The sequence below is a fragment of the Antechinus flavipes genome, chromosome 6 (genome assembly GCF_016432865.1).
Source record: "Antechinus flavipes isolate AdamAnt ecotype Samford, QLD, Australia chromosome 6, AdamAnt_v2, whole genome shotgun sequence".
Lineage (NCBI taxonomy): Eukaryota > Metazoa > Chordata > Mammalia > Dasyuromorphia > Dasyuridae > Antechinus > Antechinus flavipes.
The window spans coordinates 165141919-165162147 of NC_067403.1; the positions used below are offsets into that span (position 1 = coordinate 165141919).

At 42.9% G+C, this 20229-nt stretch overlaps 2 protein-coding genes across 7 annotated transcripts in view; one reads left to right on the plus strand and one right to left on the minus strand.

Moving 5' to 3' along the window:
* Positions 1 to 262: 262 nt before the first annotated feature.
* On the minus strand, positions 263 to 5353 carry HNRNPDL (heterogeneous nuclear ribonucleoprotein D like). 3 transcript variants are annotated; one of them, XR_007948102.1, is made up of 9 exons: positions 4692 to 5353; positions 4000 to 4168; positions 3749 to 3910; positions 3093 to 3224; positions 2838 to 2952; positions 2157 to 2327; positions 1668 to 1759; positions 1192 to 1296; positions 263 to 532 (listed from the first exon to the last, which is right to left on the minus strand). XR_007948102.1 is itself a non-coding variant. In XM_051964733.1 (8 exons), exons 1-7 carry the CDS (start codon positions 5123 to 5125, stop codon positions 1689 to 1691), a joined length of 1254 nt encoding a protein of 417 aa, XP_051820693.1. In that variant the 5' UTR covers positions 5126 to 5344; the 3' UTR covers positions 263 to 532; positions 1668 to 1688. The 3 variants fall into 3 exon arrangements, 2 of the variants coding, with proteins under 2 accessions (XP_051820693.1, XP_051820694.1); XM_051964733.1 differs by lacking the exon at positions 1192 to 1296 and having other exon boundaries at positions 4692 to 5344; XM_051964734.1 differs by lacking the exons at positions 1192 to 1296; positions 2157 to 2327 and having other exon boundaries at positions 4692 to 5348.
* Positions 5354 to 5508: 155 nt separating this feature from the next.
* ENOPH1 (enolase-phosphatase 1) overlaps positions 5509 to 20229 on the plus strand; it is a 38459-nt gene continuing 23738 nt past the window's right edge. For 2 of the 4 annotated variants that reach the window (XM_051964741.1, XM_051964739.1), the window contains exons 1-3: positions 5682 to 6165; positions 16026 to 16127; positions 17083 to 17285. In XM_051964741.1, coding sequence (XP_051820701.1) covers positions 5827 to 6165; positions 16026 to 16127; positions 17083 to 17285 — 644 coding nt within the window. In that variant the 5' untranslated portion in view covers positions 5682 to 5826. The other 2 variants (XM_051964742.1, XM_051964740.1) reach the window with 2 other exon arrangements.

A 20229-nucleotide genomic window follows, 5' to 3' on the forward strand; every position in this document is an offset into this window, starting at 1 on the left:
ATCCCAAGAATGCATGTGGGGGACAAATACTGTTTAATTGCATGGTAGCATCTATGGTTATTTTAAACATGGACATGAACCTTTAGCATAGACCACTCTCAAGGGAATTAGGAAACTAAGGCAAAGTTTGCTGCTCGCTATTTATAAAGGACCACTGTTTTTCCCCACTGTCCACAACTCCTAGAAAATAAACTGTGCCTCAATTATTGCTTATTTAAAATTACATTTTTTTTACAGAGCTATTTAGTACCTGACACAGAAAAACAATCACAAGTAATTTATTTTTGAGAATCATTTAACATGAAATTATACAAATAAAATTTGTATAAACACAAATCCACATTTGTCATAACACAGATGGCAAAGGACAAAGCAAAAACAAGAAAACTAAATCGGCCGCTATATACAATTGGACACAGTTGTGTCATGTACACTAAAAGTCTTTTACAAAATAGTCATCTCAGATCAATAGAAGACCACTCTCCATTCAATGTCGTCATCCTGCAAGATAGGCTGCTGTAAGCATCTGCACCTAAAATAAAACAGAAGACCCATCAGATTTGTGCAATTGCCACAAGGTTTTAAAGGTCCATTTTCATGAATTGCTTTAAGTCCTCAATTTATTCTTTTCTTCAATAGTTAAAGATCATATGCATATGTACTGGAAAAAAGTTATTACAGTTTTAAATGCTGACCTGGGGGTCTTCAATTCAATGTTATTTAAGTTGTTCTGATCCCAGGAAGAAGAACTTTTGAAATTCACAAGCAATATCAGTATATGAGCTTTATTTAGAAGCATCTCTAGTTAATAAAAATTTTAATAATGTTGGTTAAACATCTACATTTTCAGTAGACATATTAAAATTTGTTTGTGCATATGATCTTTAATTTTTTTCCCCAGATTTAAAAGTTGTTTTGGTTTGCAGATTTCACTATTAGCTATAAAAAGAAAAAGCAAGCATTAAATCTTAAAGAATACACACTTAAAATGAGGCTCCACAATTGAAATACAACACTAAACAGAAGACCAAAATGATTAAGCTGTAAAAAGGCATTTATGTACTTTAACTCCTGTAAAAAACCATTTAAGTTAAGAGACTTAATCTTCAAAAAGATTAAAAAAAGAAGCCAAAGTCTGAAGTTTTCCACTTTAATCTTTACGCTGGTACATGAAGTTGGAAGAGACCATACCACAGGACAGCGTTTTCTGGTGTGTGCCTTGCGCTCTGCCCGCAACGTGCGACCCCCAGAGAGAGACGTGGTCAGGGTGACACACGGCCTGCAATGAAGTTCCCGCTGGCGGGTACAAACAAGGTATAATGTCAGAGTTAGAAGACAACATTCCTGCTTTCCTTAAGTTGTACCCATTTCAGTACTTTACCTGTTAATAGCTCTAAAAAAGTTTAATTATTCCTTTAGACCACCTGGCACACAAAGCGAACAGAAAAACTCTTAAGTTTTTCTGAGTACTAAGGAAAGCGAGATCAGATTTTAAAGTTAAAGATCTATAGACACTTTAAAAAAATACAAGTTTTTTTTACAACAGTTTTAAGTTAAACAAAATTTAGTAAAAAGGCTACATAAAAACATACTTTCACCTATTTTTGTCTATTGATCTTTAAATTAACAATAAGTATTTTATATCTTTCTTGCATTTTCACACGCACCTGTTTTCTCCAAGTCCTCTTTTAATATGGCTGGTAATTGTTTTGGTGATTACCACCTCCTCGGGATGCTTTGCCATACGTGCTTTGTTGACCTATTTTGAAAAGAGCAAAAGAATTAGATGTGTACATAATTGGGTTGTGCATGATTCTACTAACAATAACATTGCTGGAAAAAGTCATTAAAGCACCCCACAATTTTCATACCCAAACATTAAGTAATAAAGCAAAAAAGAAAAAAAAAAAAAGAGAAAAAAATTTTTCATAGTTGCTGCAAACTGTCTTTCAAAATGTGCATTTTATTACATTTAGAGCCATTCACTGTCAATTAATGTATGCATTCTAACATTCTACTGTCTTAAAAGCTCAGTTTTTAGTGGAGCCAAACACTTTGATAAAAGGATAAACCTATGCACCAAAACAATTTCAGAGGGGGATTGTACTTTAAACACTGAATTTTAATGCCAATGAAATTAAGTTAAATATTCTTACCACTGTAGTCTGCATATCCCTGTCCATATCCATAGTTCCCATAGTTATACCCAGTATAATCATATCCGCCATAGCCACTATAGTTTTGATCACCACCATAGGCACTATTGTAATTTCCATATCCTTGATCATAATAGTTATTAAATCCTTGGTTCCAGTTTTGGCCCTGACCTGAAACAATGCACAATGATTGTTAGGAAATAACTTCTGACCCCCAGGTCTAACATAAAATTGAGTGGATTGAATTTCTAGTAAAGATAAATTGTCCCTCATTCTACAAATCTTAAGTGGCAGAGTGGGCACCTTTGGTGCTATCTGCTTAAAAGTTATCTTTCTCATTCGACATAAAAGGGGGCAGAAAGTCCAATTGTGCCAGTATCATGCTTCCTAAATTTAATGGAAAACCAGGACAAAATATAGATGGTGGGCTGTTCCACTTAAGACTACAGGACTCCCCCCCCTCCCAAGGAAATTTCAAACGCCATGGTGTACTTAATAACTTTTACCTTTATCCTACTAGTGATGACACTAAATTTCAGTGCAATTATTCCTTTTAAAAAATCAGCTTTTCAAAAAGTAAAAATAAATAAAAAAAAGTTTAAATCACCCATGGAAACAAGCATTTTCTAGTCTCTCTTGGGCTTGCTCAAAATGGCTTTATATCAAGTCCCAGGGTCTTACCTCGGCCACGACCCCTAGTCCCACCTCGTCCGCCAGCTGCAGCGCCCCTCCCTCCTTTCTGTTGTTGCTGTTGCTGCCTGTATACCTCTTTGGGTTGGGCAACTTTGATTTCACACTGCAGAATAAAAGCAAAAATAAAAAATATTGAAGTAATTCAGGCCCGAAATTATGCATTATTGCTATCCAACTATCAGAAAGCAATGAAAAACTTTCACCAAAAAACTTCAAATTACGAATGATGAAAACAGGCCATACCTTCCCAGAACCAATCTGATGATATCTGTTTTCTAATAATTTCTTTACTGGTTCTTCATCTGTATATGTGATAAAACAAAATCCTCTTCTTTCATTTGTTTTTGTGTCCATAGGAAGTTCAATATTTTCAATCTGAAATCAAAATATGTAGTAAATGAACCCCTAAACCTACTAAGATCCCTAAGGAGCACTAAACTTAATATGAAAATGCATTAAATCCTTAAAAAGCTTTTACTTTTCTAAAGATTGATTTATCTTAAGCGACTTGTTTTTTATTAATGGTATTTTAATTCTATAAAATTTAATTTGGCACAAGCAGCACTATTTTAAACAATATAGGCTATAGAAATTACAATTAAACCAATGAATAAAGGCACTCCAAGTTGTTATAACTATTCCAGAATGTTTCTTCCTTTCTCAAAAAAAAGAGATCCTCCATGTTGCTGTACATGTATTTAATAGCACAGGCTATTAAATTAATGAATTTAAAGTGCAATAGAATCTAGCCTAAATTTTTTTACTGTCAGCCAGTCCCCAAATGATCGATACGTTTTTAAATGCAAAATAAATTCCCTGGATAAAATTTTCAAGCCAGTTTGTTTCAATCACGCATCATTTTTATACACAGGCTCCTAAAGAAAACAATTTGACCATACCTCTCCAAACGCTCCAAAATATTCTTTGATTTGTTCTTCAGATGTATCTGGGCTCAGTCCGCCGACAAATACTTTTTTTGGGGGCTCCTTTCCTTTTAAAGCTTTAGCCCTTTTGGGGTCTATCAACTTGCCATCCAGCTTGTGTTCTTTAAGTTCCAAGACCTACAAGAACGGAAACGTTTATTCTTAGAACTCTGAGCTGCCCGCACATGCCCTAAGACCCCGAAGTACCGCACAAGACGCCCACGAACCTTATCAACACTGGCAGCATCTTTGAAAAGCACAAATCCGAATCCCCTCGATCTTCCCGTGACGGGATCTGTTTTAATTGTGCAGTCTACAACCTCTCCAAAACGAGACAGGTATTCAGTGAGATCTTTCTTGCTCGTATCCCAGCTTAGCCCTCCAATAAACATTTTACTGCAAACAAAGTTATTTGCTTCTTTTACAACACGGCCCACAAAGCCCAGCAGAGTCCTCCCTACGGCGCTCCCGTCCAGGAGGCTCCGCATGCGGACACTCTAAGCCCCGGCGGGGGCTGCGGGGGGGGGACGCCCCCCTCCCCCGCTAGAAATTTACCTACAACCCCCGCCATCGCCCCCTTCCCCGCCCCTCGAGGAAAACCCCGCGGGGACGCACAAAGAGGCGGCGGCGGCTGCAGCATGCGGTGCAGCAAGGGCCCCTCCCCCTGTCGGCTCCGGCGGCGCCTGCGCACCAGGGCCCTCGGGCTCCCGCGCCCCTCCCCCACCGCGCGGGAAGGGGGAGGGGAGCAGGACGAGGTTTTACCCCCGCCCCCGCCCCCACTCCCGTGCCCGAGAAAGGACCGGAGGACACGGCGCGCGGAGTGGGGCGCGCGGGCCGTACAGGCACGCGCAAAACCAGGGACGCCGGGGCCCAGCGGGCAGGGACGGAGGCACAAGAGGAGGAAGGAAGCGTGCTGTACCCGTCGTCCTGCTGGTTCTTGCTCGCGTTGATTTTGGAGCCTTCGGCGAACTCCTCCATGTTGCTGTACTCATTCACATCCTCCATGGCGGCGGGGCTGTCGGCCGGGGGCAGGTGGCGCGGAGAGGGAGTCGCAGCGGCGGCGCGTTGTATGGAGCCGGATTTAAAATGGCGGCGGAAGAGATCCGGGCGCCGCCTGCGCCCTCCCTTTATAGACGCCCCGCCCGCCAATCGGGAGGGCTGGGGGGCGGTGACGTGGCGCGGCGCTCGGCGCGCCCCCTGCCGGGCGGAGCCGGAACTCAGCGACGGCAGCAGCGGGGCGAGCAGCCGGGGAGCCCGGGGCCGCCAATGGGAGAGGCTGCGGGGGGCCAGAGCGGAGGGAGGCGAGGGGAACAATGGCGGCGGCACCTGCGAGAGCCGGGGCGGGACCTCCATAACGGCCAACCCTCCCGAGAGAGGCCGCGCTGCACGGGGAGGCGGCGGGAGTGTCGATTAAAACAAAAACAAACCACCGAGCCGAACCGCCGCACTTAGCGCTCCCGATCCCCGCCGTGGGGCGGGCAGCGGCCGCGGGTACCTGGGTCTGCGCGGCGGCGTCCTGTCCAGCCCACTCCCAGCGCGGCGCCGCACCAGCCCCGCCTCTCCTCCTCCTCCCGCGGTCCCCCAGCGCGCGGCCGCTCCCGCCGCCTGGGGCTCAGCTAGGGCCGCTGCGGAGGCCAGGAGGACTGCGCCAGGGGCCCGCTCGCTGCGGCCGGCGCTAGCCGGCGAGCGCGCACGCGTGCTGGGTCCTCCCTCAGGCGGGTTGGAACTAGCGGCACAGGAAGCGTGCGCGCCCGGGAGCGCTTTTCGGCGGTGGCGCGGCCCGGGAGGCGCTTCCGCTCCCACCTCCCCTCCCCCGGCACGCCAACGCGGCAAACCCCCCCTCCCCGAAAAAGTCCCTAGCCCGGACTGCGGGACCGGGAGGCCTCGCGGGGGCTTTTGACGGGTACGGGGGATTGGTGGGGAGGGGGCCTGTCTGAGAACATGAGAAAGGGGAAGGAGGCGCTAGGCGGGAGGGTCATGGGAGCGTCAGAACGAGGGGAGGGGGGAAGCTTCTCTCGGCACGTGCTCCCAGATAGCTCCCGCAGTCCCACGGCATGCCGCGCTCAGCGCCGGCGTGCTCTTTGTTCCCTCCCCCCAGGACTGCTCTGGGTCGGTCCTCGCCTGCCAATCGGCGCTCCCTCCAGCTTCTCTGTGAGGGCACGCCTCCTTGTCCCACGTGGTCTTGGCCGCCCCGCCCCCTTGCGTTTCACTGCGCCGGCGCAAAGAGTTCTCCAAGCATCCCTGGGGACTTCCCGAGCTCCTCCCGCGTATCCCTTCGCTGCCGCTGCCGCAGCCGCTGGGGCGGAGCCATGGTAGTGCTTTCGGTGCCCCCGGAGGTGACCGTAATCCTGTTGGATATCGAAGGTACCACTACCCCGATTGCTTTCGTGAAGGTGAGGGGCGGCCGGGAGCGGGCAGCGCGGCCAGCATCTAGGAAGCGCTTGCTGTGTACCGAGGGTGGGGGGAGGCATCTAGAAGTCTCTGCTGTTTTTCGTGGGGCGGATGGCGGCGCCGGTGTCTAGGAAGCGTTTGCTGTGTACCGGCACCCTAGAGAGGCGCTAACATCTAGGAAGCGCCGTTGGCGTCCCGGGGGAAGGGCCTAACATCTAGGTAGTGCCTGCTGTGTACCGAGAGCTAGGAGAACAGGCGCCAGCTTGTCAGAAGAGTTTGCTGGATAGTGGGGCTTTAGGAGAAGGGGCGTTCATCTAGGAAGCGCTTGCTCTCTACTAGGGTAGACCACTCCCAGTGCACCTTTCTCCTTCCCGACCTGGAGTGACCTCCCCCACTGACTGCTAATAGGTGCGGAGTCTGGCATAGAGCAGGAACTTAATAAATACTTACTGATTAATTCCGACTTTTGGGGTTAGTTGATGCCTGCGACGGACCCCTCCCCTCAGCTTTCCTCCCACCCTCCAAGAAAACCGATGGATACTTCGAGCTCGGGTTCCCAAAAGAAATTTTCTCTCTCCTTTCCCTGGTGTAATTTCTTGGTAGCAAAAGTCCTGTGCCTCCTGTGTGCCAGATGCTGTACTGAGTTCAGGGGATGTCAAAATGCCCTGCCCTCGAAGATCCATGTGCCCAGAAAGGGGTGCCTAGCGGGGGAGAACTCCGGACCCGGGGTCTGGAGATGGCCGGAAAGGAGCAGAGGGACGGTGGGAGGAAGAGCTAGGAGGCCATTGTCACCAAAGGCAGAAATGCAACCATTGGCGGTGGTTTTCATGGTTCTCATCCCTATACTGGTATATCCTTATGCCTTTTTACTTGAGTTGAACTGTGGAGATTGTAATAAACGCCCTTGGTCTTTTATCGATTTACCTGGCCCGGCAACATTGGACCAGAACCGACTCTCCATAACCTAGCTGTGATTGGGGGACAAGCCTGGATCTCAGCATTCAATGGAAGATGGAGGGATTGGACAAAGTGGCTTCTTAGATCCCTACAGCTGTAGATATTTATTACTTACTGATTATTGAAGGAAGAAATAATGTAATTCACCCTACAGAAAACTAAGAAGACAAAGCCTCTGATACACTTTGACTCTTGCTATATGCAGAGCTCTGGTTAGCTTTGTGGCCCAGTGATCAGATACCAGCACCGTCAGGAAGACTTAACTTCCCACCTTCAAATCTGGCCTCAGAAACTCATTAGCTTTGTGACCCTGGGCAAGTCACTTAACCCTATTTGCCCTCCTTTCCTTAACTGTAAAATGAGCCGGAAAAGGAAATGGCGTATCTCTGTTAAATGGGTCATGGAAAGTTGGACACACCAGCAACAACAAATATGCAGATTATAGGGGAAATCATTTTCATTCTACAAATGAATAGCCTATGTTCCTTACACATAGTAGGTTCTTAATAAATGATGCTATGTATTCTTGAACCATTCAATAGAAGCAAGTTTTCTTTAACTGTTTTATTGATGTTTGGACACAAGGTCATCCATCACCCATACGATTTGTTCTCATCTGTGAAAAAAGTTAAACCAACCTACTCACCATAGTTGAAAAAGTATGTTACTTCTGTTTTTCTCATTTACTTAGAATAAAAAAAAGATTTGTATTTTGACTTGAATAACTTGGGACCACTTATTCCTTAGGGTTGTCTTTATTTAAAGATTGATATTGAGTACATTTTTTTGGCTGGAAGTGGGTTATTTTTATCATGAGATCAAGATATTAATGTGTTACTATCTAATTAAGCAAAATCTTGGTGAATATGATTTGTAACTACATGACTGAGGCCTCAACTAAAAGGACAATCTTCTTGGTCTGTGGTGATAGGATATACATGACCTGATCCAACCTCTCATTTTAAAGATGAGAAAACTATGCGGATTTTTTAAATACATGGTATGCTTTCACAAACATATACACTAAAGAGAATTGCTAGATCGGCACCTGTGTGCCAAATGTTTCATTTTAAAAGACCTGACCCCAATACAATGATGATGAATTAAATTGTCTTTGTTTCAGAAACCAATAGATAATCTGCCCTTTTTAAAAATAGTTTCTCAGGACTAGGAATACAAATTTTTATGAATGGTTTTTGGCCTTCTGGTCAGACCTATGGACCTTTTCAGAATAATATTTTTAAACAGTTGAAGAAAATGTCAAAGTTCAATTAGTCAGTAAACATTTATTTTTGCTTTGTGCTAAGACCTAGGGCAATGATGAAAACGGTGGTAATCATGACTTGGCCCCGATCATTACTCTAACTACTTTAAGTTGTTCCATCCTCTAAATAACCCTGTTCTATAGCTAGTTTTGACCAGAAAAATCTGCGAAACTATCATCCTCTTTTTTTGTGTATGTTATTTCTTTGTGTGTAAAATGAGGCTATTGTCCTGAGTGAACATTGAGGTGACCTGTAATTCAATTTCTGAGCTTATTTCTTGTTCAGTCTTACTCCAAGGAAGAAATAGTGGATGGATGATGCAGAGAAGTTTAATGTGGGGAGAAAAGTCTTAATTGTTAGAGGTATTCAGAAGTATGACAGGCTCAGTTTGGAAAGCTAGTGGCTTCTTTTTCCTTCTTGGAGGTCATCCAACAAAGGTTAGATAGCTGAATTAAAGATGCTGTCATAAAGATCCTTGTTCACACACAGCGTTCTGCCAAAGGTTTGCTGAGATCCAGTCTAGGAAGGGCAAGGCCCCACCAGCGAGCACATAACCATACTCTATTAGCTTCTGGAGGGGAGAATCAGAACTATAACAACATTTCTAATAGAAATGCTTGGGAAGGAGACACTGGTGCAGGGAAAAGAAACAGTTGGAGATGGAATTTGTCATGATAAGAAAAGGCAAAAAAAGAGAGAACACTCCCTAGAAGCAGCTTTTTTTGTATCATGGACCCTCTTGGCAATTTGCTAAGATCTATGGACCCTTTCTGGTGATACTTTTAATTGGTGGTTGGACATCCTGAATTTCAGTTAGAATATAGTGAAACATTGCTTCTTTTCTATTTGCTTACAGACAGACTCCCCCTCTTCCCCAACTCTTTGTGATGGACCAAAGAAAACCTATAGATTTTACCATAACTATGTGGGGAAACAGGCTTAGAGAGTTTGACAAAGAGTCACCCAGTCCAGAGCTAGGATTCTGATCCAGGTCTCCAGACTCCAGGAGCACCTGGATTTTAAGGGGACACTAGAGGGGGCAGGCTTTGTCACCTGTTTATCCTGGTCCTGTTAGCCACAATTTTTCATCACCAAAGAACCGTTTGGGATTATGCTTTTTTTTTTTTTAATTTTTATTTAATAATTACTTTATATATTGACACTCGTTTCTGTTCCGATTTTTTTTTCCCTCCCTCCCTCCACCCCCTCCCCTAGATGGCAAGAAGTCCTTTATATGTTGGATATGTTGCAGTATGGGATTATGCTTTTTGAAAAGAAACCTGCAGATACAGAAACAGTAAATCCTTATAGCCATTTCCCTCCAGAAGCTCATTTCCCTCCCTTCTTCCCCCCAAAGAGAGGAAGTCTAGCTGCCAATCGGGGGAAAGGTCTGGCTGTCTAGAGGGCTGGGGCTAAGGAGACTGAGTGCATCTCCTTCAGTGGTCTCTCTATTGATAAAACCATCTCTCTTGGGATGTCTAATTATCTGGCAAAGTTGAGGGAATTTTCTGCAACTTTATTGGCTGCGGCTGCTAAGGAAGTAGGGATTACAATAGCCTGAGGACTGATCCCTTACATTGGTAGGGGGTGTGTGTGAAGGAGCAGAGTTGGTAGGCTTTCCTGAATATGGATGGAACCCATTGCATAATAAAATGCAGTCTTTATTTAGTAGGCAGTTGGGTGGTACAGTAGATGGAACTCCAGACCTGGAGTCAAGAATCCCTGATTTCAAATTCAAACCTAGATTTTCTAGCAGGGTGACTTCCGGCAAATCATGCTACCTCTGCCTTCAACTATCACATGGAGATAAAAGCAGCTGCCTTCTAGGACTCTTGTGATGCTCAAATGAGATATTTGTAAAATGCTTAGCACATGGTGGGTGCTGTTGAAATGCTTGTTTCCTTGGATTTCTGGAGAAGGACAAGCAGAGTAGCAGGGGGAACTATGGAGGCCAAGAGAGGGTACGAAAGCATAAGGGCTAGTTCTTTAAAGCCATTTCAACATAATTGGTTTCCCTGATGATTCTATGTACTTAATTTGATTGCATGTAAAAACTGTGATGCTAAGAAGGAATCCCAGCACCTTCTTAGACAACCCAGAGAACTAAGGACCCAGCCAGAGAAGGCTTTAAATGCTGGGCCACTCAATTTGTATGTGGTCTAGTAAGTTCTTACTAGAAGCTCCATGTGGAGCTGGCGATTCTTTTGTGGTGGTGAAGAATTAGGAACATCAGTTGGTTCTGTGTCCTCAAATCTTCAAGGCTCCCTTTGAAACACTGCTATTTCCAAGCCCACTTTCAAGAGTGCTGTGTGGTTTAAGTATGAAGAAAATAGATTCTCCCCTTGGAGGTTTTTGGTCTTGATTAGTCAACAAGTATTTCATCCTTCTTGCTCTGTGCTCCAGGCACTGTGCAAAGGGCTGGGAACATGAAGAAAGATGAACGCACAGTCCTGTTCTTGAGGTCCAGTGACATATTCACAACTTTCTTGACCATTCTGTAAAACCAAGCCTCCCCCTGCCCCCATCCCTGGGCCTCAGCTGAAAAAGTTCCTCCCTTCCACCCATCATCCCTCTACCCCCCTCCCAACTCCTCCCCCTCCTCCCACTGGAGGGCGTTACCCCTCAGTAAAGAAAAGCAATGTGTAGATGAAATTCACTTCAACAAATTACTCTGCTAGATGTGGCAGGATTCCGTTGCCCTTTATTTAGGAAAAAATGTTTTCATCTGAAAACTCCTTAGCTCCTTAGTTACTTTGGGCTTCTAGAAAGAGTGCTGGAATCAGAAGAGCTAAATGCCAGCAGGCTATAGGGTGTATCCCACATTTTTTAGAGGAAGAACTGACCCAGAGAGGGTGTGATTCTTTTTTTCCTCATCCCACCTCCTCCAAGTCCACTTATTACTATAATATCTATAATCAATAGCTAACACTTGTAAAGCGCCTGCAATGGGCCGGGCACTGAAGTACTCCACAATGATTATATCACTTGACCCTGTGATCCACATTTTATAAATGAGGGAATGGAGGAAACCCGAGATGAAGTGACTTGCCTACGGTCTTATGGCAAGTAGTAAATGTCTTGCCAAATACAAACTCAGGCTCTAATATACTAGTTGCTCCATCAGCTGCCTCCATTATATTTTCTATTTCTGTCTCTCCTCCCTCTCCTTCCATTTTGATGGGTAATATTCAGGTGGCTATATTTGGCACATGAAAAAAATTTAGCACTTTCAAGTTGAAATGCTAAAATGATGTGTTTTTGCAGCAGGGCTATGCATTTAGGAAAGTTCAAGGAGCCATGTGGTCTAGAATTCTGCAGTAGAAATCAGAATATATATTTTGGGGTTCTACTGTAGATAGACTCCATATGTCGTCATAATTGGGGAGGGAGTGACATTGAATAAAATTTATTTCAGTTATTTCCTAGACTAAAAGACCACAACTACAACACTGCACATTGGGCAGGTGATGCCATGCTTTGCGAAATTATTCTTTTTAGAATTGCCTAAAATTTAGAATTATGAAATGAATTGAGACATGAACTATGTGTGGGAGGAATCTTGTCCAGATGTGTGGTTACTCCCAAACTTCTGATTTGCCCTGTGAAGTAAGTGCTTTGGAAGGCTGGGCCATGAGCTGGCCAACATGTTACAGCAAATGACTGCTTTTAGACTTAGCTCTGGGAGGGAGACTCTAGGTGTTTTGGAAACACAAGTGTTTTATTTCTGAGAGGTTTTTTTATTTGGTGATACAAACACCTTTCTCCTTCATCCCTCTTACAAGCACTCTGTTTATTTTTAAGGATTTAGTTAAGTTCAGCCTTACTTGGGGTTGTCTAAATACTTTTTTTCCCCCAAGGAAAAAAATGATCTGGAAAAACTGATATTTGAAAATGCCAGGAAGGGCACAAGTCTAGATCTTGTGGAATTTATTTATTCTGTTTCCATGTGTCCCAGTGAAGATAATGAAGCTCCTTCATTCCAGACTCCTGGTGTCTGCCCCTGGACAAAGCCTTTGTTTCTGACAGGAGCTGCAAAGTAGAAGAGCTTTTCCTTTGAGGGGAGCTGCTTCCAGGTCAGAATTTCGGTGTCCAAAGCATCCCATCCTCTTGGATGCCTTGTCTTTCAAAAAGATGTTTAATCCTATTCTAAGTGCCCAGTGGTTTTATCATCAGGTAAATCCCTATAAACTCCAAAATATATTAATTTTTTTAATACTGCCAGACACCCACTCTTATCTCTTGATAGTTGGGGAATTCCTTGCAGTTTAAGTCTGAACTCTGGCTGATTGTAGAGCCTCTTGAGAAATGTCCTTCAAATAAGAGTGTCTGACCTACTTCAATAGCCCAGCAATCCACATAGAAGGGGCAGTGGCATCTTAAAGGCTTTCTTGTGTTTTTTAGACTTCATTTCATAGAGCCCTACTTCATATGTAGGCAGGTAAAAGATCCTAAGATTTTCAAACTCAGTTACAGTGAGTTTCCTTGTAGCTCTCCCCCCACCCCAACCCCCCAACTAAGTACTTCCTGCTGCTTTGCTGCCCTTCGCCTGATAATTCCTTGGCACTTATTGTCTCTAGCCCTTTGACAAGACTTTGTTTGCTTAAAGATGGCTAACATCCCCAGCTCAGAAAAAGGTAAAAATAAATCCCTTCAGAAGCTCTGGGTGATTGGGGGTGGGTGGGGGTGGGGAGGGGCTGTAAAGATGTTTTCCATTAACTCCTGGGACTTTTCCTGGTTGCCTACCCTCCTATCTCCCCACTCTTTTCAGGAGATGATTGGTACATTCTTTCTATCTTCACTTTGCCTTCCAGTTCTGTTATATCAGGACAGATTATATATGATTTCTTGGGCTATAGTAGACAAAAAATTTTATGATTTCACAAAATCCAAGAATTTAGAAATTCTATTTCTTTGACCTTTCCCTAGATAATATTTTCTTCTATTTTTTAATCTTTTGATTTTTTTATTCTCATATGAATTCTCTGACTTCATTTGATTTAGGTTAATTTTGAGAGTTACTTAGGTAAGAGTTATCATTTTTTCTTCTAAGCCGTTCACCCCCTTCTGTTCTTTCCTCAAGAGCTTTAATTTTTCCTTCCCTTCTTCTTCTTTTCTTCCTTTCTTTATTTAATGTCCTCATTTCTTCTAGTTGTCCTTGAGAAAAAATGTTGTGGGTTTTTTTTTTCCTTTGAAAAATCTAATCAGTTTTCCTAGGTATTCTCTCCTTCCTTCAGGAAATCTCTGAATTTTCCCCAAATGTTTTATACTGATCTCTGGCATTTTCCCTAGCCCACTTATCTCCAGTTTTTGTTTCTGAACTGGGGCTTTATTCTAGGCCCAACCTTTGTCTTCTGCCATGCCTTTGTTGGTCATGCCTTGGATTCCCATTCTGACTTCTGGGATTGGATCCCCTGCATTTTTGAGGTCGAAGAATTTCAGGGCCCTCTATGGCCTCTCAGGACATTGGAGTGCCTCATCCTGTGCCATCTTGGTCTGACCACTGCCAGATAGCTCTGGTCTTTTGGCCTCTGCTTTCTCAGTGGAGAATCCTTAACTCTTGCTGCTTCTAAATCCAGAGTCCTGCAGGCTACCCCTGTGTCTAGATGAGAGGGGAGGCTGCTGACTTGCTAAGTGCCTTCCTTTCTGTTATAGCCTTTGGACTTAGGATTGTCTTGGAATGAATGCAATTCTGGGTAGGAGAAGTTGCTGTAGCTTTTCATTGCATTTCTTAGTCAGGATCCATAGGGGGTGAATTTCAGGTTTTTGCTCTGGTAGGTTTGTAGACACTAGGCCTCTAGAAGGTTAGGAAAGGTCTAACAGTTTTGGGTGAAAGTGATTTTGTACTTTTTTTCAACAAAATATAATTATTTGAACAAATGAAACATTTGATAAATTACTTTTGTGATTGAAAATTAATAAGTGATAAAAGTAGCTTTTATATAGGTCAGTTTAAGAAACCAAAAATATCGTATGACGTGGATGTTTCAGGCTTTACCTTCCCCTTTTTTGTGGGCTTTATGTCATTCCCAGGGACTTCTCTTTTAGCAGAACTCTCCTATGTATTACAGAAGTAGAATTAAGGAAAGTAAAGCAACACCTTGGCCATGTCTGAAGATGTAAATATACTTTATTTTTTTTAATCATGTGTGCACCATTTCACTATAGCAATCACTTGATCATAAAATCAAATCCTACTTGGATTTCTCAGCCCATGTGAAATAACAGTGCTCATCAGCAATCCTTTGTTGTTGGTGTTTGGTTGTTCCCTTTGGTTGTTTTCAGTCCTGTCTAATTCTTTGTGGTTCCATTTGGGGGTTTTGTAGCAAAGATACTGGTGTAGTCTGCCATTTCTTTTTCCAGATCATTTTACAGATGAGAAATCTGAAGCAAATAGGAATTTAAGTAACTTATCTAAGGTCACACAACTAGTAAGTAGCTGAGCTATATTTGAACTTGGGTCCTTCTGATTTTGGGGTCAGTACTCTATTCATTATGCTATAAGTCCCTAACAGAACTCATTCTGAGATATTTTTCTCTTCTGTCAAATAAATGGTTATTTATGGGAGGCCCTTTCTTCTTAAGGTTGTTGAATTGTAGTCTTGTAAAAAAAAGCAATACTCCAGCCACTTGGCCCAATAGCCAAGGCTTACTTAGCTCTGGTTTCTCCCTGAAAGACCTGTATCTCTTGATTTCATTAGTGTGACTGCTTCTTCCAGTGGCACAGACTGTGTGCAGTCTCTGCTGACCATTCAGCTGACTGATGAGGCGCCTTCAGGCTGGTTCTGGATTCCTGTGGCCAATGCTGTGCCACCATGATTTCTGAGAATTGTATTCCCTCCATGCCCTGAGGAGTTCAGTACTTGTAGTTAGTAGTGAGTCCAATTTTTACATCCTAGGGAAATGTCAAGTATTAGGACCGTTTTGTGCTATAGATAGCTATAGACCTATAGAGATATAGATATATAGCACAAAACTGTCCTCTATAAGTCTACATATCTATGTCTATATCTATCTATAGCACAAAACTGTCCTCTATAAGTCTACACATCTATGTCTATATCTATCTATCTATAGCACAAAACTGCCCTCATACTTGACATTAGATAAAACAAAACTTGCCAAACTCGAGTGTGAGGACAAGGTAGACTTTTAGATATATTTAAAAATCCTAGTAATCCAGAGAAAGATACCAGAGTGACTTGCTATTTCCTTTTCCTACTCATTATACAGATGAAGAAACCGAGGCAAATAGGGTTAAATGACTTCCCAGGGTTAAGTAAGCTAGGAAATGTCAGAGGCCAGATTTGAACTTAGGTCCTCCTGATTCCTGTGCTCTATTCACTGAGCTACCTAGCATTTTAATAGACATGGTATTAGGATTTTTTAAATGATATTCATTTTTTTCTGATAGAAAGCTTTATATGTAACCTTCTTACTAAGAAATAACTTCTTTGAGCCTCATTGTTTAATATTTGTATTCAGGTGGCCATCATTCCTTCTATAAATGGAACCCTAGTCACATTTTTAGTAAATGGTCTCAGTGCTAAACTGAGAGGGTGGAAGAAAAACGTGACTTCACTCCTAAGTGTGAGTGCCATCTTTTTGTGATCTTTTTTTTCTCCATGATTATTTTTGTCCAGGACACGTTATTTTCCTACATTCGGGAGAATGTTAAAGACTATCTGCACACTCACTGGGGAGAAGAAGAGTGTCAACAGGATGTGAGTCTGCTGATAAAACAGGTTTGAAACATGTCACCCCCTCCCCTTCTTGGGCCCCTCCCAACCAGCCAGGTGCCCCACCCAGGGGGTACAGCCAGCACCAGGCTTGCCTGACAGCACCTTCTATTCCTGCTTGTGCCCCTTCATTTTAGTGAATGGCTTTACTTTATATAGCATGTGGTCAACCTGTTTCTCCTCTCCTGCTTGAGACATGTGCTTTCTTTGTTGTGGTCCCCATTGCACCCTCTGGACCCAAACTTTGGACCCTCTCTGTCTTTATCTAGAACTTTTATGTTCACATTCTTATCTGCCCCCTAAAAACATCCTCTTCTTCCCTTGTCTCCCATCCATTACTTTGTTCTTTCTTCTGCTCTGGGGAACTAGTGCCTTATTATAAACAAAAGTTCACTTTCTCTTCCCCTCTCTCTCCCTTTATCTCTCCTCTTTCCCTCCATCTTGCTCTTCCTCTTTCCTTTTCTATTTGTCTTTTCCTCCTTCCCTTTTCCCATTCTTTCTTATCCTTTCATATCTTCCTCTTTTCCTCTCTTTTTTCCCCCTTTTTTTACTCTCTGTGATTTTGTATTTTGTATCTTTCCTAAAATAGGGGAGAAAATGAAGAATAACTGTTCTGTTTCCACTTGGAGTTTCCCAAGTCCTGTCCTTCAAGAGGGCAGTATGCTCTGATAGAAAGACAGTGCTCTCGGTGGAGAGTTGGAAGGCTTGGTCCTGCTGCTGACTGAGAGAAACTGTGGCCCTCTCTGAGCCTCTCTTTTTCCTCGTTTATAAAATGGAGAGTTTAAGTAGATGTTTTAAAGTCTCCTTTCAACTTACAAGGCTTCTAATTCCAATAGAAAATGATGTATTTCCATTTGGGATATGAGACTGAAAGTAAAATTTTAAACTGCCTGCTTTGGTTTTCAAGTTTCATTTTGAAAGAAGTTTAACAAAATAAATCGTTTTTTAAAATGACTTAAAGGCAGAAGAGGATTCTCACTTGGATGGAGCTGTACCAATTCCCGTCAGATCTGAACATGGTGTTGACGACACAGAGCAGATCATCCAGGCTGTGGTGGACAATGTCTACTGGCAGATGTCTCTGGACAGGAAAACCCCAGCCCTGAAACAGCTCCAGGGCCACATATGGCGGGCTGCTTTCGCAGCTGGGACAGTGAAGGCCGAGTAAGTGACTACACGAAGAGTTTTATATTTTGTTAACCTTTTCTCTCCACCAGAGGCCACTTTAAATCACTTCAATGTCCTCCCTACATCAAAGAACATTTTAACCCTTGATATTCCATGGTCCTTGAAGAACTGTGGGTGAAGCGTCCACATTTGGCCTTGTCCATTGCCAGCCTTGGGCTTCAGTCTGCTCAGGACTGCTCTCCCTTCCTCCCCCCTTCTCACCAGCCTTTACTGAGCTAAGGATCTCCCGAGAGTGTGAGTAGGCTCCCTCCCCTGCTATCTATGCTGCGGCCTCGAGATGAACCTGGGACATTGAATCTGGCCTTGGAAAGGTTAGAACAAAGATTTTAGCAAGGTTGATGCTTTGGGCTTGGACATAGCCAGTCATATTAGTTTTGTTTTAAAATCTGCTCCTTCTGGGGGATAGATCATTCCAGATAATCAGCAGTGATGTGATTTCTCTCTGTTTTTGTCCAGTATTGAAGTGAAGTGGTCGCTTTGGCCTGCTGTCTCCATTTAGTTCAGATACAAGAGGCATACCTAACTAGGTCTCTAGGGAGTTTGGGGATTAAAACCACACTCACATCGGATTCTGTAGATAAAGAGATTGGAGCCTCTGAGGACCATTTAGGGAAGGTGGAGCAGCTCCTGGATACAGGCTGTTTTGCAAGTATTGTAATCTCTGGAAAGAGAGTAAACTCTGCATTGGAAAAGGGAGTGCGGTGGGGACAAGAGGGGAGCTCTTTTATGGCAGAACTCCATAAACTTTTAAACTAACATTGGAAATAAACTCCAGGATTTCAGTTTTCTCCTGTCTTTAAGAGAGAGAGAGCTGGAATCAGTCCTGGCTTTGAATCTTGCTTTAAGCCTGTGTGACCTTGAGCAATTTAAGGTCTCTCGAACCCTCATTTCTTCATCTGTAAAATAGAGATAATAATTCATATAACAGGGTTGTTGTAAGGCTCAAATGAAATAATGTCGGTATAGCACTTCAAAAACTCTTATTTGTTGCCCTTTTCCTGGCAGCTTTGCCTTAGAGTAGTGAGGTGGCCGAGGTGATGGGCGCCCCGTGGGATGCTGTAATGATGTAAAGTGGGACCCCTGCACTTCTGCAGACTCAGAAAGGAGAGAAGCACTTGCAGACTCCGTTGCTTCTGCCAGATGTGAGCTGCTGCTGTTAGTGTTTCACTGGCTTTCTTTCTCCTTGAATTACATGAGTCTGCAGTGTTAGAAAGGGAAAACATTAAGGAGAAACTTAGCTCCTGATTAGTGAAACATCTGTTACGTAGGCCCTCCATCTTGATACCAGTGCCTCTTCACCTTTTTTCACTCACAAACCCTTTTTGCCTAAGAAATGTTTATGTGATCCCAGGTATATAGGTATATAAATTAGGAATGCAAAACAAACATTTACTGGTAATAAATCGTCAGGAAATTTATTTTGAAACATCTCTTCAGTATACATATAATTTGACCATTTATTAAAATTGCTAGCAAATTTGCATACAAATGAGATGGATGTGCTTGGTTATTTTTACATAAAGAATTAAGTCTTGGTGGAATAGTTGATACCTTTTACTGTTGCCAAATTTTTCATGACTCCCACATTCAGCTAAGCCGCTCATGTAGTTGAGATCCACAGTTTAAGAAGCTGTTCTCTATTAATACCACCAAACCCAAATAGAAGGATCACTGTGGACCTTTATATTGACTTAGAAAACCATATAGGAACACAGTCTGTGTTCTATTTATTTTGTTACATTACTTGCATTTTAATCTGGTTCTGGGGTTGTTTGAGCACCACATGTTTGACAGCAGTTCTTCAATGCTGATGACCTTTCATAAGATGTTATCAGTCATTTCCTCCCATTGTACTGTTTTCTCCTGTCTTTTGGGTCACCTGTAATACTGATTCTACTTCGACTTGGTATTCAGAATTTAAACAGAGCACCACAAAGTGAATGTGTTAAAAATAAGTTTGAGGACCTAGGAGCAGCTTGAGACTGTTGAAAATTCTATCTGCCAAACATAAGCCAGGATAATTAGCTTGGTATCATCTATAATTGTTTTTCTGGCGATCCGTACTCTGAGTTTCTTGAGAAATCTCCAGAATTTAGGAATGGCTGATGTGATGTTTGTGCAAATTAGATTTCTGAAGGGTTGAATAATTCTGGACTAAATTTGAAGAGACTCTTTTCTAGGTCCAGCCCTATTGAGATCTCTTGCATGATCTCAGGCATTTCTCTTTACTTCTGGTTTCCTCATTTATAACATGAAGACTTAGATGAGATGATTTCAAGTGTCTCTTCCCTTCTCCTGATCCATCTCTTTAAAAGTTCTGTGATCATTCAGTAGAAGAAATATCTTATATAAACATGGCTAGGAATCATGCCTGGGGAGAAGGAATCTACTGGTCTCCACCATGGCCATATTTCCTCTGGCTGCTAATCCCCCCTCCCCCCCTCCTTTCCCCCCTACACACTCTCCAAATCGAACTATTAGAAACCATGCCTGGAAGGCACTAAGCTACTAGTCCTTGAGACCCATGGGGTCTCTCAGATTCTGAGTCCTGACTCTTTTCCACCTGTCCACAGCTGTGACAATGGACTGTCCTATTTTTATATTCATCATCTTGGTTACTCCCTGTACCATAACTCCCTTCCCTGTCATGTATAGGTTGTCTTCCTCATTACAGATTTTTCCCCCTTCTAAATTTGAATGTTTTTTGACATACTGAAGCTGTCCTTCCTAATGGTATCTGCAGAGACAGTAATATATTTTTTCACTCCAATTGGAAATGCAAATTTTGGTAGTGGGAGGGAAAAAATGTTTATTGTGTTGAGTGCTTAAATAACACCATATGATCAGAATAGGAACTATTTGGGGTTTGGGATAAAACAAGGCTGCAAAACTTTCTGAAATTAACTAGTATTAATCTAAT

What these genes read in the sequence shown, in the direction of transcription:
- HNRNPDL (XM_051964733.1), bottom strand. Translation starts at nt 5,125, where the DNA reads ATGGAGGTCCCGCCCCGGCTCTCGCAGGTGCCGCCGCCATTGTTCCCC. An exon ending in AAGAACCAGCAGGACGACGG is followed by an intron (nt 4,169 to 4,691) that starts GTACAGCACGCT and finishes CTTTGTTTGCAG; the next exon opens with TAAAATGTTTATTGGAGGGC. An exon ending in ATTTTGGAGCGTTTGGAGAG is followed by an intron (nt 3,225 to 3,748) that starts GTATGGTCAAAT and finishes TTTTGATTTCAG; the next exon opens with ATTGAAAATATTGAACTTCC.